Source organism: Carassius auratus, chromosome 23 (genome assembly GCF_003368295.1).
Source record: "Carassius auratus strain Wakin chromosome 23, ASM336829v1, whole genome shotgun sequence".
Lineage (NCBI taxonomy): Eukaryota > Metazoa > Chordata > Actinopteri > Cypriniformes > Cyprinidae > Carassius > Carassius auratus.
This window is the reverse complement of record NC_039265.1, coordinates 1,655,956-1,674,106: the sequence shown is the minus strand read 5'-3', so window position 1 is coordinate 1,674,106 and position 18,151 is coordinate 1,655,956. Positions and strand designations below refer to the sequence as shown.

The 18,151-nt window shown below is 39.9% G+C and overlaps 1 protein-coding gene across 1 annotated transcript; it reads left to right on the top strand.

The window, feature by feature from the left end:
• Positions 1-1,740: 1,740 nt before the first annotated feature.
• ndnf (neuron-derived neurotrophic factor) lies at positions 1,741-17,365 on the top strand. Its single transcript, XM_026199178.1, has 4 exons — positions 1,741-2,019; positions 8,692-8,880; positions 10,987-11,111; positions 15,141-17,365. Exons 2-4 carry the CDS (start codon positions 8,693-8,695, stop codon positions 16,547-16,549), a joined length of 1,722 nt encoding a protein of 573 aa, XP_026054963.1. The 5' UTR covers positions 1,741-2,019; position 8,692; the 3' UTR covers positions 16,550-17,365.
• Positions 17,366-18,151: the final 786 nt, after the last annotated feature.

The following is an 18,151-nucleotide window of genomic DNA, read 5'->3' as shown; positions in this document are numbered from 1 at the left end:
GTTTTTGCCAGGTCAGATTGACACCATATGTAAATGATTTTACTGTTATTGACCTTTCTGAAAATGTTGACTTCACATATGAAGTCAATCTGAACAGAATCACACGGCTCTTACTGGAAAAGCTACAAAACCACTAGATGGTGATCTTGCACTTACACTCATAACACCAGTCTGCTGTCTGAAACACAGCTCTCACTCACAGTCGAATATTATCTTCTGAAAACAATCTGAACAGTTCATTTCATCACACACACTCTATGAAATCAAAACAAGATTTACAAAAATTCAAAGTTACTCCCAGAACGATTGCCTCTGATCAAATCAGGGAGCATTAAGAGACGAGATTTAACGCTCTCATTCAGACACTCATTCGGTCATAAATGAGCATTCATCACTGAGAGCATTTGTTCAAGCTGCTGTTATCTTTCATAAATATTTACCTCCCCTTCACACCTCCAATAGATGCGGGTCATAGAGATGGCAATGGAGAGAACGGCCTGCTGTAAACAGCCCAGCAAAAGAAACAAACCATGCCTGCGCTCTTCAAACAAACCCCACAATTGCGTGTGTGTTGGTAATCACAAGCTATTCAAGTTTGCAAATACTGCAAGTACAAAAAGAAGGATGGGAAGCATTGTACGAGTTTTTCTTCAGCGTGATACAGCTCTTCTGATGAAGTCTTCAGGAGTTGCGTGACTACCTGCAGGATGAGAGACAGATGCCCTTCTGTAAACTATCCTGTGTGTGAAGAAACAAAAACTCAACTTCAGCAGGCCTCCGGAGGCTTGACTGTGAAGTTTAGTGAGCTTCCTAGTGCAGAGCACTTTTGAGATGCATAAGTGCATTTAAATGTATGGACACAATCTTAAAGGGCTAACATGAGAGTTATTACACAACCTGAATTTCAGAGAAAATGTTCAGTTTATTCAGTAGGCTACTCTTATTTGATGTTTTTTTTCATGAGGATTGATTAACATTTCGATCATAATTGCATTCACACTCCTTTTTGACCAGTGAAATGATGCCCAGAATGCAGATCGCTTGGTTTTGAGACATAATGCCTATTATCAGGTCATTTTTACCACACATTTTTGCTGCTTTTTCTGCACATTCTGGAATATATAGATTCAGTTATTATCAGTAATCTAATTTTATAACGTTTATATATGGGTGTGTGTATTTTTTTTTTCAAAGTTTAAAACAGCTTTTGTTATTCAGATATGCAGACATGTCAGTGAACACACACACACACACACACACACACACACACATATAGTACATATGCATTATATAGTATGAAATAGTAAATGAAATGTATACTTAATTATACTATACATAATATAAAATACATAAACTGTAAATGATTTATACTCAATTTCTAACTGTTTTTAACTGTAACTACTTTTGTGGAAAAAAAATATATCCAAAGTACCACTATATATTATATTATATTATATTATATTATATTATATTATATTATATTATATTATATTATATTATATTATATTGCCAGATTTGTGTAGCCTGTTGTATATTTATTACTTTATATTCAAAATTCTGTATATATATATATATATATATATATATATATATATATATATATATATATAATTATTATTATATTTTATTATTTTTGTGATGTGCCCCTGGAGCTTGTTGACTGCAGACTCGTGTAGGAGCGTGTGCTCGTGCGCTGTGGCAGAAGAGTGGGCTGGTCTTCAGAGAAAGACACTTCACAGCAGTCTGACTCTCACTTCACTCAGTCTCTATAGAGCAGAGCAACTCAGGATACTCACTAAGACTAGATACCAACTTTGGGACGGGAGAAACTCCGTGAGCACAGAGCCGACAGAAGGAATCTAGCAGGAGCAACTTCAGCGCACTTTCTCCAACTAACTCCCTGCACTTCCAGCTTGTGTTCTTAGACAAGTTTGCGCTGCTGGAAGACAACAAACACAGCCAAATAACATTTCTATCAAGACACGTTCGCACTGGAGTGATTTAAACCTAAAGAAGAAGGTAAGAAACTTCACATAAAATTTAGATGTTTTAGGTAGGCTATTTCTCGACTAGGTTTTAGTTGCCCGTTCATAGCAAATGCGCGCAGGATGCGATGCGTTTACAACCTCATATGCACTATTTTGAGACAATTTTCAAAGGTACCTGCCTTTGCATTTCCGAAATGCTTTCAAGCCTCATGAAAGAGTTGAAACACTTCTGCAGTCGCGGGGAAACGGAGCGGGACTCCCCGCGCTCTTTGAACCCTCTGCCAGAACAAGAGCGAGGGCTTCTGCGGTCTGCAAACTCCGGGAAGTGAAAGATTTCAAACACCTTTCCGTCAAGCCCGAGCTCGCAGGCTCCTTTAATGTTCGTCGGGATCTCAGAGGAGGTGCGATGGGAGTTTTTGGACATTGTGTTGGAGACGCGGTTCCCATGCGCTCCCATCCGCCAGACGCAATTCATCACAGCTCGTCCTCGCCCTCTCAATTGTGCGTCTGTTATTCAGTCTTTCAGTGTTAGATGTCTCTGTCTCCGCTGAAGGCAAATGCACATAGGGAGTTTTTCTTTAAATATCTGTTTGTTAGAAACTTCTCCAAACAGTAACGCATTAAAGCACCTGCAAGATGCGTTTTTTTTTTTTTGGTCCATGTCTGCACGACTGCTTTACGAACTTAACTGTTCTTTGATGTTTAGAGAAATTAATGGTTTGACAGGAACAACTTTTTGCACAAGTCTGCGTTTTTCGTTGGTTTAAGAAGTTAGTTTGGTTTAAGCTCGGTTTTATTTCTCAACATCAAGGTTTTAGGTTCATTTTACAGTTTTTGAATGAATAAGAGAAAGTGTTTCATTTAGCCTGGACTGCTCAGTTTAAGTTTCAAGTGGACTAGTTTTAAAATTGTATTCCCAAAAAAACAAACAACCATAATCTACATTGTTTCATGAATGTGCAGTGAAATAAGAAATGTAAAAATTTAGTTGAAAAGCATAACAAACAAATCTCACAAAATCCATTTTAATGTTTACTTAAATGGTCCTGCAGTGTGTCAATTTTTTTTAAGTACAGCTATTCTGTGTGTATTAATGTAAGCCCATAAAAAAAAACTGCATGATGAACAATCATTGTATAATAGTAAAAGTAGATCTTTAAAGATTAAAAAGTATTGCATGTGACTTGCTTGAAATTTCAGATTGGCTGTCCATCTGTAGCATGCCGTGAGATCTCGGTCCCATTTGCATCTTTTCCTTTTTTTAATTTGAATAGTAAATTGTGTGGATTTTTTTTAATCTCTCCGATGGGATTGCAAGGATTAGTCTCCTATCAGACACAAACAACTACGAAGTGGATTGCTGGCTACCTGATGTGGTTCCTGGTGAGAGTGATACTTTTCTCTGGGCTGGGAGACGTAATGAAAGGCAGACTCAGAATGAGGGAATTTGAATAACTGTATTTAGCGGCGAGGCCAAGCTGCACTGCCTCCCGTCCTCTCTCGGAAAGAATGAAACAGGAACAAAAGTCTAAGAACGGGAAGGTCTGTGTTGCATAGCGTATCTAAACCCTTATTTGCATATGAAAACTCAGGCAGCGAAAGAATTCCGCCACTGTTGCAATAGCTATTTGTGTGTCCGACGGAGTGACAGTCCGATGCGGAGATACAGTCGTCCTCACGCTGGTCTTTGTGGGGTCTGACGTGACTGTGTGTCATGTCCTGTTGAGGAGAACCAGAGATTTAATCGCAGCTTTTCGAACTTTTTGTGACCCCCTGTGATTTCATTTCCATAACTGTTTGTTCGCAAAGCTTCGGAGCTCGAATTCAGTTTGAGACGGTTCTTTCAGTGCGTCCTGTCAGCGAAACATGCAAACGACGCCGTTCACACAAGATCATTTTCATTCTCGGTAGGTAGATGATAAATAAACGGCAGTGGCTGCTTTATTTACCAGCATGCCCGTTTGTGCGCTTCCTTAGATATGCTCATATGGGTGGGGTGAGGAGGACAAATTGTCCCTCGAGTCTGTGAATATCTGGGAGATCTCAAATTCTTCTCACAAAGACAGCAATGAAGTGAACATCAATCAGGGGCCGTCACATTCAATGGTCTGTTTGTGTGGCACTTGGAGAGAGTGGCCCCTACACCCTCAGCACAGCTGCTGAAGAACATTCCCAAACATTGTACTAATTGGGAGACCTGAGATAAAGACTTGTGTGAGGATACTTCGAGTGGGACATCTGGACACTCTCAAGTAGGTCTGACTTTATTAATAATCCTGAAATCGCCTGGAGACGTTATACTTCACAGCTACTCGGTGTCTGTCTCAAATGTGCCTCAAAAACACAAATATCTTCAAAGATTTTAGTCAACAAATGCCATTCTGGGTCCTTGCCAAAGTAAACAAGCAGCAGACAGCCAAGTGTCCACGGTGGAGTGATGGACTTCAGCTCTCAAAACCGGCTTCTAACAATTAGTCATTGTGCCATTTGGCTGTCCAAGAGCACCAGTGCAGCTCAGGATTGGCATAAAGACAGCCAAAGGACATGTCAAGCACCTCAACTCTAAAGTGCTTGGTCTCATTTATAAGAAAGGATAGCTTTTGAGGTGAGAGGGACACATAGTGGCTGTTTACTTGCACACTCATTCATTTTTCCATACAAACCAAATACCATATAATGAGGTAACTGAGACACAGCTGTACGTCCAATGCTGTTCCTGGAGGGACAGTGTCCTGCAGGGTTTAATTCTAAAGTGCCCCAACACACATGCCTGTGGCTGCCTCTGAAATCACCCCCTTTAACTCCAGTCCTGGAGGGACAGTGTCCTGCAGACTTGATTTCTAACCCTAATTAAACTTATCGGTGTAGCAGGACGGGGAATGTCAGAATAGATGGACTAACCACTGACTCTTGTCAGAATTGCACTGAATAAAACTGCTCTTTAAAATCCAACATTGCCTCCATTGTGTTCCACTGTTGAGGTTGGTTTCTTTTCCCCTGTCATTAGCTTTCCAGCTCTGGCTCCGTATGTATGCAAGACAGGGCCGTAAGGAGCCCAGGGGACGAAGCTCACAGTAAATGTCTGTTCAGAGGTTTCGGGAAGCGCTGACAGAAGCTGAGGGAAACTCACCCATTCTCCAGTTTCAGGGCGTCGTGCCTCTGTTGAAACAGAATCTGAAATGTTTCCCTTATCTCGGTGCAAATGAAGGCTTTTGCACCTCTGGTGTGATATAGGAGAGTTCACATATGTGACACTGAGCTCCGTAGAGAGGAGGGTCAGTATGGAGGCAGTATGTGTGTGTGTGTGTTAACGTGCAGTCATATATGTTTAAAACACAAGTGAGACAGAAGTGACACCCACACACAGGTTAGTGCGGTAATGATGGCTCTCTGCTGTTTGTGGCCCGGCCAGCTGCAGTTTGATTGACAGGTGGTAGCTGCTGTGATGTGATGTGTGTTTTCACCCTGTCAGTAGCACAGCTTTCCCTGCACCATTCATGTGCTACTCATCTGTGTGTGTTTCCCTGGCTGAGCCTGTTAGTGCCTGTCTCACCTTGCTGAATTGCAAGTTAACACTTCTTGTGGCAATTAATCAGTCTATCATTTGACTGATTGGATCATTTAACGACAGGCTGATAGAATTATCTGTTTCTAATTGCTGATCAATCAGTCAGACTTTGCTGTTGCCCGAAGCCTCTAGACTCCCAGTGGAGACGAATGGCTATGTTATCTGATTTGGATAAACATATTTTGAAGAGAACGACATTTCTGTCTCTAGAGAGATAATTAGAAGAATTGTAACCAGAGGAAATTGTGTTATCCAGAGTGGAATGCAGCCAGATGTTTCTGAAACACCTGACACATGATTCTTGTAATGCATCTGGGTTGCAGAATTATCTCGAATGGCTCTTTAGATCGTAGAATGATAATCAAGAAAGTTAAAACGAGGTAATTTACTTAAAGTTACAGAGTAAGCTGTTTAAATAGCAGCATTGCCTTGTCGTTTTACTCGCACGTGATTAGGAGAACTTTGAGGACAAATTTTAATTCATACAGCTTGTTGCATTCAAAGGGTTTAAGCTGTTTAACATTATGAACTTGACTCTAAGACCTTCCCGCAGCACACTTTCTCCCGAAACCACTTCAAGGTCCAATTCATCACACATCTCAGATTTGTACATGGGGCATAAGTGATCCAGGACCCAAATTAACCCATTTCCGTCACAGGAAAAAAGTTTGGTTGAAACTAATGAATGCAAAAAAATAAAAAAATAAAAAATAAATAAAAAGGAGCAAAACAAAGTTGACACAATTGCGGCTGACTCTGCCTTCAAATTATCCTTCCCCAAATTACGATCAGACATTCTCCCCAGCTCTAATTAAACATTAGCTTTTATTTGTTCCAGATGGGGCTTTTGTTTTGAAGTTTTATTTCAGAAAGAAAGAAAGAGTTTCTGCTCTGGGAAACACAACTCCATCCAAACCTGACAAAGTTGCAGAGGAAATCCATGTTCCTGTGTTTCTTTGCTTTCTCCTCTTGGTTGTAAATTGGAATTTGTGGCAAATGTTCTGCAACCACATCCAAAGAGATAGAGTATTATAATTATTACCCAAGGATCATACATACAAGTTACAGTCTACACTTTTGTTTTCCCAATTCAACAGTTCATAGCTCTCCAGTGAGCACCGACTTAATTTCTGCAAGCCTTGGCTAAATTTCTACAAGTAAATATTATGTTAAATTACTAATCTGGACCAGAAGAGATCCTTGTTTGTTACATGGCTGTGAATTAAGATTGTTCTCATACCAGTTGCGAACCATACCAAATTTCACATACTCCTAAATTATCACAGAATACTTGTTCAAGCAAGCTCAATGCCTAGTTTGGTAAATCAGATTCACCACAATCAAACAGACTTGGGTGGGCACCAAAAGTGTTCGAAACTTGTCCTCAAAGTATGTCTACATCCCCATATACCTATTTAACAATACAAGATAAGTCTTTAAGAGAGAGCATCACTTTTCTGTGTGAGAATACCCTATTAGACCATCAGAGCACAAGAGAAATAAGTGCTCTATTGTTGTGGGAGACAGAGGAGAGGAAATGTAATGCATGATAAAAGCAGTGCTTTGTGTGCAAATGCAGTTAAGTACATTTTGTGATTGGCTGAAGTGAAAAGCCCAAGTGTAAAGGAGGGGGGAAGTGATAATGTGCAACTTTTAAAAGAAAGGCAAGAGGAAGGCACGTAAAAGAAAGAGAAACAATGGATGAAAGCGGAAGAGGAGAAAGAGACAGCACTATCTGAGCTTGGCAAATAAAGAGTGAGTGAAAGAGGTCAAGAAAAGTGGGAATAAAGGCAGCAGGAGGGAAGGGATTCCTGGATAGGTCAATAAGAGGACAAGCACTCACTCGCTGTTAATGACAGTGGAGTATCGCTCTAATCTGCCATCATTAGCCTGATTATATCAGGGGCTTTGGGCTTTGGCTTCAGCTCCAATCAATGGCACCAAATCAATAGAAAGAGGTTAGCACGTGCTCCCTGCAAAGCCAAATCCAGCCTAGAGGTTAGCCCAACACAGCCAGACTCAGACCAGCGCAGATGAACCAAGTTCAGCTTTTTCTAACTGGTCTCATCACAGTCTATTTCAGAACAGCATACATAAACTTAGTCCAGCTCAATCTAACACGTTTTTGCGGTCTTACCCACTCCAGAACAATGAAAGCTAGTTAAGCACAGCCTAACATAGTTACATGTGACCAGACTGAGTTTGAGATTTTAGTTGTTTTAAATTACATTAAAGATATGTATGTTACAATATATATATATTGCAGGATATTTTTGTACTGTGAGCTCGCACACTCTACACGGGCATATTCAAATGGTGATTAGTGAGGGAGGGAGTGTGTGTGTGTGTGTCTTCAGTGAGCAGATGTGTGCATCTGTGAGTGCCTGGATGTTCTCATGAGTTGCTGAATGTTGTTTGCATGCAGTATCAACCGCCGCATACTCGTCTTTTACCCCAGTTGTGCCGCCCCTTGAGTTAAAAAAGCAGCAGAACTTCAAAGGTGGTCAATGAGGACATTCATTCGATTTCCTAATCCCACATCTCCTGTAGTTTGGTTTGTTTGTTGTAGCGTGATGATGGTGCAATCCAGTCATTTAGCTAAATGTGAATTTGCTGTTCTTTTAGATTAGAATAAGGACATCATGGAATGATTTAACTGTTCTCCTTTAGAGCTTTTAAACAGTCATTAACTTCTACTGATGGTTTAACTGTCCTTAACTTGATGTATTTATTCTCCAGCTTTAAAGGCTGCATGAAATCAAAATTTGAGTTTAATTACTTCAACATGATTAGTGCACACCAAAATTCACTTTCAGCAGATAAGCACATTTTGTTTTCTCCGTTGGCACAAATATTGATTACTCATCTTGCACTAAACAGATCTTTGTCCAATCAAAAGCTTTCTTCTATGCCCCTCCCCCAACAACTCTAGAGACTATAACGAGAACTATAACTACTACAGTTTTAATAATCATTCCGATTCTACATGAAAAGTCAAGTCCATACCAGAACTATAACAGTGGAACAAGATCATTGGAAATTGATAGCATTTCATCAGGTTTTTAAGAATGCAATTCCCTTCTCCTGTTCAGTCACGGTCAATGTCTCTCTCTCTCTCTCTCTCTCTCTCTCTAGGATGAGGTGGATATGTGGATGTTATGGCTTGGTGTTGCTGGTCTTGGGGGTGATGGGACAGAAACTGCCCACGCGTGATGAAGGCCTCTTTCAGATGCAGATCAGGGATAAAGCTCTGTTTCATGACTCTTCTGTCTTGCCAGATGGAGCCGAGATCAGCGGATACCTGTTCAGAGATTCACCAAAAAGGTGGGATCGTACTTCACACAAACATACACTTTTCTTTACATATTTGTGTTTATATAAAGCTAATTAAAACTAGTATATATTAACACAAATTTGAATTAATGAATAAACAAATAAATAAAAAGTTTATATTCAGAAAGTTATTATTATAATTATTTTTTTTCCTTCATGTAAAATGTAAAATGTGAAATATGTAAAATACAGGAGGGTTATAATCATGTGCCTTTGTGGAAGTGTCTTTGCTTGAGGGAAGAAGAACTATGGGATCTATTATAGCTATAATGCATCAGATGAGTGCAAGACATGCATTATGAATGAGATGCTGGAAACGACGTGTGTGTGTGTGTGTGTGTGTGTGTTTGATGAAGCATTGTTTTGAGTAACAGGTGCACCCAAATGGCAAAAGGCTACAGGGTTATTTTAGCTGAGGAGCATGAATTAATCACATACAGTGCATACCACAGATGGTCGCAGGCTGAGCTATTTGCAATTTAAAACGCTTTAACAACGAATCTCCCCATTTTCCGTTTGATGTGCACGCCAGTGATCCTGTAAATGTCGTGTCCCGCTGATGAACTGCAGTGTTCTCAAGTATAGCTGATTACACTGAAGTCTAGCATACATCTGTCATAGTTATTTTACAGAATGTGGACTTGAAAGGTGTTTCTGCTCACAGAAGGGCTGATTAAAAGCGCAGCCTATTTGGAATAACAGTGTCCGGCTACTTTTACTGATTTAGAATTATATATACAGTAAATATTTCATGCAATATCTAAACACATTTGTGTTGATCTGCACTATATCCCACAAAACAATATGCTGAATTTGACCTTCATTTTCCAGTGTGATGAATGATCTGGAACTAAATGTTTTATATATGTTTTATAGATTACTTTAAAACAGTCCGAACCTATCTAATAAGAAAACATTACTATTTTACAGGATGATTTTGTATAAATTTGTGATTTGTATTGTTGTTGTTTTTTTAGAAAAAGTGTGACGATTCACCACTAAACCTAATCTTTAGCACTTAAGATCTCATGAAAATAAATAAATAAATTTATAAATAAATTTATAAAGTGGTATATAAAGTAGTAAAAGTAAAAAACTAATTCAAATTAGCCACCAGTTATTCCGAGTGTAAAATAGTTACAACCTGCCATAAAATGAGTTGAAATGCAAATTTTCAAAAAAAAAAAAAAATTCAAAGTTGTAAAAAAACAATTTATTTGAGTACATTTAAAAAATAATACTATTTCAGTCTTTCTAAATAAAAATTCACAATAAATTCCTCTGTATAGATATAATGCATCTGTAACGTGGTGATGTATCTAATTTAAATTAATTGTATGTAAACACATGATGCTTTCTGTTTCACACACTATTTTTTCAATAAATAGTAGGCAGTATTCAGTCTATACTGGCACTAAGTAGTAAGCTAATATTTCAATATAGTATTAGAAAGAGGTTACAGCTAAAATACACCAGCTGTGTTTGGTTTGCCTTTTATAAGACATGTCCCATGTGCAACGCATTGTCAAAGTATGCTAATTCAGAGGCAAACATATTGCTAAAAACGCTAACGAAGCTAGCGGAAATGAGTTGAGACAGCAAGGCTAACGTAGCAGCGCTGTGTTTGGGGAATATGTTCCTATTTCGGTAGCATTCTCCGAAAGGCCAGCTAGTTCTAATTTCACTATATTGTGTCTTGGGATGTGCTTTAATATATCTCAAGTACTTTTAAAGGCGAAACATGACTGCAATCAGGCGGGCTAAATTAGCAACACCATTATGCAGTATGCAGCCTTATACTTAGGGACCTGACCTTTTTTTTTCAGGCCCACATGTGAAAAGTATTGTTATACGTACACCTTGTCATTTAACATTCTATATATTTGTATGCTAACAAAGTGCACATGTTTATCTAAAACACCTAAAATATAATTGCCTGCAGATGGCTAGTTTTCACACGGTCATCAAAAGCGATTCAGTCCAAGCAAAGAGCACATCTGCTATACAGTATACAAAGAGTCAGGTTTAATTTCCTGTGTAATTTCTATGTTGTTGTCATTTTTTTGCAGTGCATGCTAACTTTCCTGGCTCTTGCAGGTACTATTTTGTGGTGGAGGAAGACAACACTCCTCTGTTGGTGACGGTGACACCTTGTGATGCTCCTCTCGAGTGGAGATTGATGTTGCAGGAGCTCCCAGAGGACCGCAGCGGGGAAGGATCAGGTATCCGAATTAAATCTTCCGATCAATGTTGCAACTCTGCAGTAATTTAAGACTTGTTTTCCATGTAAACGTTCAAAATCATTATTAGAAAACCGGATCTTAGAGCTGTGGAACAAGAGAACATCTCCCATAGCCATTCAGTACAGCTTAATGATTAAAGTAGACAGTGGTATCTCTTTCCCTTTATCTCCAAAGGATTAAACTTGATTAGGAAGGAAGTCATTCCTAAATTAAGAATCATTTTGATCTTAGGGGATTAAGAATTCCTTTCTACGTTTTGACTAAAATGTAAAATGACTTGAAAGAAATGATAGCATTAAAATTATTGGGAATTTTTGGGTTCTGTCCTACAGATGCCCCTCTTAGAAAGTTTCATGCAAAAATAACTTTAGTTTTATGAAAAAGGTAAATGTGTGTTTTCTGTGAAGTACTGTGGAGCATGTCCAGCGCGGGTCAGTGTTTTCCACTGTGGTCAATCGTTAGCCCGGTTCTAGTGCGTCAGTGTGTATTTGTAAAGTGTGAAGTGAAGTGAAGTGACATTCAGCCAAGTATGGTGACCCATACTCAGAATTTGTGCTCTGCATTTAACCCATCCAAAATGTGCACACACACAGAGCAGTGAACACACACACACACACACTGTGAGCACACACCCGGAGCAGTGGGCAGCCATTTATGCTGCGGCGCCCAGGGAGCAGTTGGGGGTTTGATGCCTTGCTCAAGGGCACCTAAGTCGTGGTATTGAAGGTGGAGAGAGAACTGTACATGCATTCCCCCCACCCACAATTCCTGCCGGCCCGAGACTAGAACCCACAACCCTTCGATTGAGAGTCCAACCCTCTAACCATTAGGCCACGACTTCCCCATTTGGGCCCAGTGTAAGCACACTTGGTGTGCTGATGGACTGCATCTAAACATCTACTGAAGTAAAAGCCTGAAAGCAAGACTGAAAAATAGTAAAATGGACTGAATCTTGAATAGAGATATATAAGGGTGAATCTCACGAAACCTGTCAAGAACATGACCACAAAATGGAAAAAAAATGTAGTGAAATGTAACCTAGATATGCTTTCAATCACACAGCCATAGAATTCCTCCCACTGATCCCATCAACTGTAAGCAAAAAAAAGGTTGTGACCGGCATTCCTCTTCAAAGCAAAATTTTCGCTTGTATTTTTGTTCTCTCTTTTAGCAGTACTCCCTCCTCTTTTCCCCTCCTTCCTGGTATTTTTCTCATTTCTTCCCTTTTCCCATCACCCTCTCTCTGCATCTCTCTTTTTCCATCTGGACAGTATCCTAAAAAAGAAATCAATAAAGTTCCACAAAACACCCTTGTATTTCTCTCCACACACATGGAGCAGTACAGAAGGTTTCAGTTCCATGTGTCTGTGAAACCCAATGTATATTACCGAAACGAGGCAGAAGCTGCTGTGTCAGAAGCGTACTGTATGCGCAGGACATGTACATGTGTGAGCTTACATGAAGACACTAGTGTCTCCCTGTGAGACGTCAAGCTTCTCTGATCATCTCTGACTGTTTGTGCCATAATGACTTCCAGGCCTTGGGTTTCCTCCTTTCTCTTAGTCTGTGGCCCAGTATGGCTGTACTGGTTGATGAAATGCAGAGACACCCATCATTCACTGCTGTACAGTGGGGTTTTATGCAAAGGATTTATATATATATTTTTACACAACGTGTAATGATTGTCCTGCTACAGCGTGACTTGGCTGTGACTAGGAGATCCTGAAAGACAAATCAGTCACAGTTGATGACATCCACCTCATTTCCTTGCTCACATACGCATTCAGTCATTCACAGTTGCAATCAAAAACACTTACTCCGGTGGGAATGGAAAGAACCTTTCAAATGAGATCTCTTCAGTGTTTCATTTGTTTCAAGATAGCAATGGGATCAAATGGAAAGCAAATTAAAACTTGAAGTGAATGAATGAAAACGGGAGTTTTGTGGCTTTTAGTCACAGTCATTTTTTTTTTCTGAGAAAGACCCCAGTACCTTAGAGTTTCAGAAAAGATTTCAACAACGCCTTAAACTTTGCAATCCAGATGTCTTTACAACTCTATACATTTGTATTTATGCAAACTCTTGATGCTTTTAATCAAAGCAACTTCATACAACCTCTGTTTTGATCAGTTCTTGCATTCAGTGGGAATCGAACCCATGACCTTGGTCTTGCCAATGCCTTTCTTTACTGTTTAAACTACATAAATACTTAGTTTATCAACAATTTTCTCATTTTATTTCTAGGGCCGGGACTCGATTAAAAAAATTAATCTAATTAATTAGAGGCTTTGTAATTAATTAATCGAAATTAATCGCATTTTAATCGCATATAAATATTTGACCTGAGAGAAGTGAGAAGAATTTTTTTTCACATGGATTTATAGTATATCATTGAATAATGACTGAATACATAAGCTTAAGCAACAAAATATTGTTTATTTTTGTTCAACCAAGTCTAGCAGACCAGTGCGATTTTTGCCATGAAGTGTAGCAATAGCATATTTAGAAACAATTTAGAAATAGTACATTTCAGAAATTCAGGAAGCTTATAGGTGCTGGAACCTTCTGTAAAGTGTTTTTTTAAGTAAAACACAATACTGTCAATTACATTCAGAACATTGGAAACACTGACTATTAGAAAACATCTCTCTGATGCTTCAGAGGCCATAACATACTAAGTCCCACTCTCAATAACCTTGGCCAAAACAATAAAGAGTTCAACATAAACTGTTGCACCAACAAAATAATACATAGTTCAACATAAAGTGTAAAGTCCACGCTAGCTGCTATATGTTTTGCGTTGAGGTGATACTTGAGGCTCGATGTGCTGCTGCGGTGATATGCGAACGCTAGTTGGTGCTTCAGTATAATCGGTCCCGCCGAAACTCATCCAGTGAGAAACGTTCCGCGGTGCAAAAATAAGTTATTAAAAATGCGGGAATTTTTTTTTTCTGTAATTAATTAATCTTAGTTAACGCGTTATTTTTTGTGTAATTAATTAATCTCAATTAATGCGTTAAAGTCCCGGCCCTATTTATTTCCCTTAAAGAATTTCAGGAGACACATCCGAGACGAAGTTGATATTTTTAAACACAAGTGAAAAATCCATTTTGAGTTACTTCTGCGCAATTCTATGAACTTTTTTCTCCTCTGGATAATTGCAGGACTATGTTATGAATGGAAACCAAACAAGGACATGGAAGTGCTTTTAATTTGTGTTATCTTTTCTTGAGGTACAACATCCACAGTAAATAAATACTCATACACAAGTCTTTTCCCATGTTTACGGAATATATCCACTGGGAGCCAGTCTTTGAGTGCAACGCGTGTTCATTTAGTTTTCTGGTTGACAAACATAATATTATGCTTTCTCGCCCAGCTGAATGGAGAGGGCTTGGAAAGGAACTCAAGGAACAGCGAAGCCACAAGGCGTCTCTGTGTAGCTTAGAGTTCCTTGGGAAGGCATAGTGAAAGTCATCCTCTGATGTGCAGGGTTGTTTAGATACAAAACACAGCTGCCAGCAGATGAGTGGCTAACATCCACTGGAGCAGGTAGCTCCCTGTTACTTCACAAGGATTAACACATTAAAAGATGCTCTTTCTGTTAAGATGGAAATTGCTGCTTCTTTTTTTCCAGTGGTGTTAATCGGGGTGTGGGGAGGAAGCGGTAAGTAAACAACTAGATGAGCGGATTTGGAGTGGTGAGGGAAATGCATCATTATGTGGCATTTAATGTTAAATATTCAGTCATTGATGTTCAGAAAAAGCCTAAGTGTGTACATCCATCTGTTCGACAGTTTATGTGGCTTATGTTTGTGTGTGGTTTAAACAAGTCATCATTCAAAATGTGCATCTCCAAACAGTTTTACCCCCACAGAATGGGCCTTGTTTTTGATGTTTGTGGTTTGTTCTGTGGGGACACTCATTTCCTCATCATCTTTTGGTTCTCTTGTGCTTGCTTCCAGGTGGTCTAATTTTGTGAATCTCTCTGTGTCTTTTGTGTACCAGGTGAGCCAGAACCTCTAGAGCAGCAGAAACAGCAGGTCATGGCCAATGAGGGGACTGAACTCTTTACCTACAAAGGAAATGACGTTGAGTCATTCATTTCCACTAGCTCCCCTTCAGGCTTGTACCAGCTGGAAATCATCTCGACTGAAAAGGACAGCAACTTCAAGATTTACTCTACCACAACTCCCGAGTCCGACCAGCCATACCCGGAGCTGCCTTACGACCCCAGGGTTGATGTTACCGCACTGGGTCGTACAACTGTCACGCTGGCCTGGAAGCCCACTCCTACTGGCTCCATCATGGGCCAGCCGATCCAGTACTGTGTGGTTATTAACAAGGAGCACAACTTCAAGAGCTTATGCGCAGCGGAGGCCAAGATGAGTTTGGATGATGCCTTCATGGTTGCTCCAAAACCCGGTCGGGATTTCAGCCCCTTTGACTTTGTTCATTTTGGTTTTGTCCCATCTGAGAATGATTTCAAGGATCGTTCCCTCACCACCAACAGAGCTCTGAGCAACAAGATGAGTCGCACATATATCCCCAAGCCCAAAGTGGCAGACATACAGAAGATCTGCATTGGCAACAAGAATATTTTTACCGTGACAGATCTAAAGCCAGACACACAATATTACTTTGATGTGTTCGCCGTCAACACAGGCACCAACATGAGTACTGCATACGTGGGCACTTTCGCCCGCACTAAGGAAGAAGCCAAGCAGAAGACAGTGGAGCTCAAGGATGGGAAAGTAACCGATGTCTTCATTAAGAGGAAAGGCAGCAAATTCCTTCGCTTTGCCCCGGTCTCCTCTCACCAGCGTGTCACTCTCTTTGTCCATGCCTGTCTGGACGCGGTGCAAGTTCAGGCGCGGCGTGATGGGAAGCTTGTTCTCTCTCAGAATGTGGAAGGTGTCCGTCAGTTCCAGCTCAGAGGAAAGCCCAAAGCCAAGTACCTGTTTCGTCTGAGAGGGTCCCGCAAGGGTGCCTCCACTTTGAAAGTACTTGCCAGCACACGTGCCGGAGGCAAGCAACCTTTCCCTGCCCTACCTGAAGATACCCGCATCAAGGCTTTCGATAAGTTGCGTACCTGTTCCTCTGTTACCATGGCTTGGCTTGGCACACAGGAGCGCAATAAATACTGTGTTTACAAACGTGAAGTTTCCGAAAGCTACAGTGAAGAGCATCGGCGCCGAGAGCAGAACCAGTGCGCTGGACCAGAGAGCCGTCGCAAGTCTGAGAAAGTGCTTTGCAAGTACTTCCACAGCGCCAACCTGCAGAAGGCAGTCACTACCGAGACCATAACTGGCCTTGAGGCGGGAAAGAGCTATCTCCTGGATGTTTATGTGGTGGGACACAGCAGCCACTCAGTCAAGTACCAGAGCAAACTGGTCAAAACAAGGAAGTACTGTTAAAAAAGAGACTCATAAAGCACAGACTCTGCACAGAAGTAAATATATTATATATATAATGAGAAAAAAATAAGTTTATTTAACTCGAAGTGATATTCTACTAAGGAGAGTTTTGCAGACTGACTACTTGCACACAATGCTAATGCTAACGCTGCATGTGTCGCGGTTACTGAACTGCCTGTAGAGTGAGATATCAACCTCTGTATTTATGTTTACATTACCGAGTTGAGTCGAGTCTGGCACCTGAAGGTTTGTTCTCAGGGGGTGCCATCGCTGTTGCTACGCAAAGAGTCCCTGTACTGCATCCTCAGTGCCGTGGAATTGGAAGTCTGGAGGAGTCGCAGTTCTCTTTTAGCCACTGCATGCACCATTTGTTTGCCTTATGTCTACTTTTGATTTGTTTGTTCGTTTTGGTGTTTACGCCAGCCATCTCAAAGGTAGCTCCATGACTCCTTCTGTCCGCTGTCCTGCCCTGTATTAAAAACATGGTCTTTTTAAATTATTTCGTACTTCTTAATGTTTTATTTTTTTAACTGCTATTTTTTGTTATTGACAACATTTATTAGTGATAAAAATGTGTTTAAAATCTATATGAAAGTCAACGTTGTTGAAGAGTTTCCCCACTGTCAGTTTATGTGTGTATAATCTCAGTTTGTGAATCTGGTGTGTATAAATGTGTCTCATCTCTGTGTCACATGTACAGATTTTCTCTGCCAATATTCATGTACATAAAACACTAAATATAGACATCTGTAATCCCAGCGGTTATGTGTTTCTATGCCAGGATGATAAATACATACTGGGAAATATCCACATGAATGAATGACTGAAAGTGTATGTTCAGCTATGAAGTAAAGCATTTTTCATATGACTCACAGTAATGCACGTCAAGAACACCCAAATGACCTATTGCGTTTGCCAATTTGCAGTATAAAACAGAGCACAGTGCACAGAATACTTGATCCCACAATGCAATGGACAATATTAGCCACAAAGTCCTTCGTGATTATTGAACAAGATTAAATACATTTTCATTTTATAAACAAAACAATGCAAAATAACATTTATATTACTGAGTTGAAAAACAATGCTACTTGCTGTATTAAGCATGCATGAAATGGAAGTTTTGTAAAAACAGTGTAGCATAATACTAAAATTACTTATTGTTGCATGACACATTCTGATTTACACTAGTAAGTAATTCCATTCTGCACACAGCCATAATTTCTAAGTCTGTAAAGCAAACTGTAAACCTACTGTGTCAAATGTCGCAATTGTATATAGCATTTTTACACATTAAGTACATACTATCTTTATCACTGTTCATCTCTCTTTTTCACAATCTCAAGGGGTTGAATTTGTGCATAATGCTCAAATCAAACTGTAATATTGAGGAAGAGTAATGGGAATAGTGCAGGACTGGATTGGGAATGCTTGAGGCAATGGTCTGGGTATGCCATGGATGGCCTTTTACAGAGAAGCTAATGAGAACGGTCAGCAGGGACTGTGTGTGCAAAGCTCACAGAAAGAGGGTCAGTTAGAGAGTAAATGTGTTTTTAATAAAACCAAAATTCCCTGGATCCCAAGACAATCAAAAGAAGAGGT

Bases quoted from the DNA above. Each gene is read 5' to 3' on its own strand.
- ndnf (XM_026199178.1), top strand. From the start codon at position 8,693: ATGAGGTGGATATGTGGATGTTATGGCTTGGTGTTGCTGGTCTTGGGG. The intron at 8,881-10,986 runs GTGGGATCGTAC...TGGCTCTTGCAG, and splicing joins TTCAGAGATTCACCAAAAAG to GTACTATTTTGTGGTGGAGG. The intron at 11,112-15,140 runs GTATCCGAATTA...TTTGTGTACCAG, and splicing joins CCGCAGCGGGGAAGGATCAG to GTGAGCCAGAACCTCTAGAG.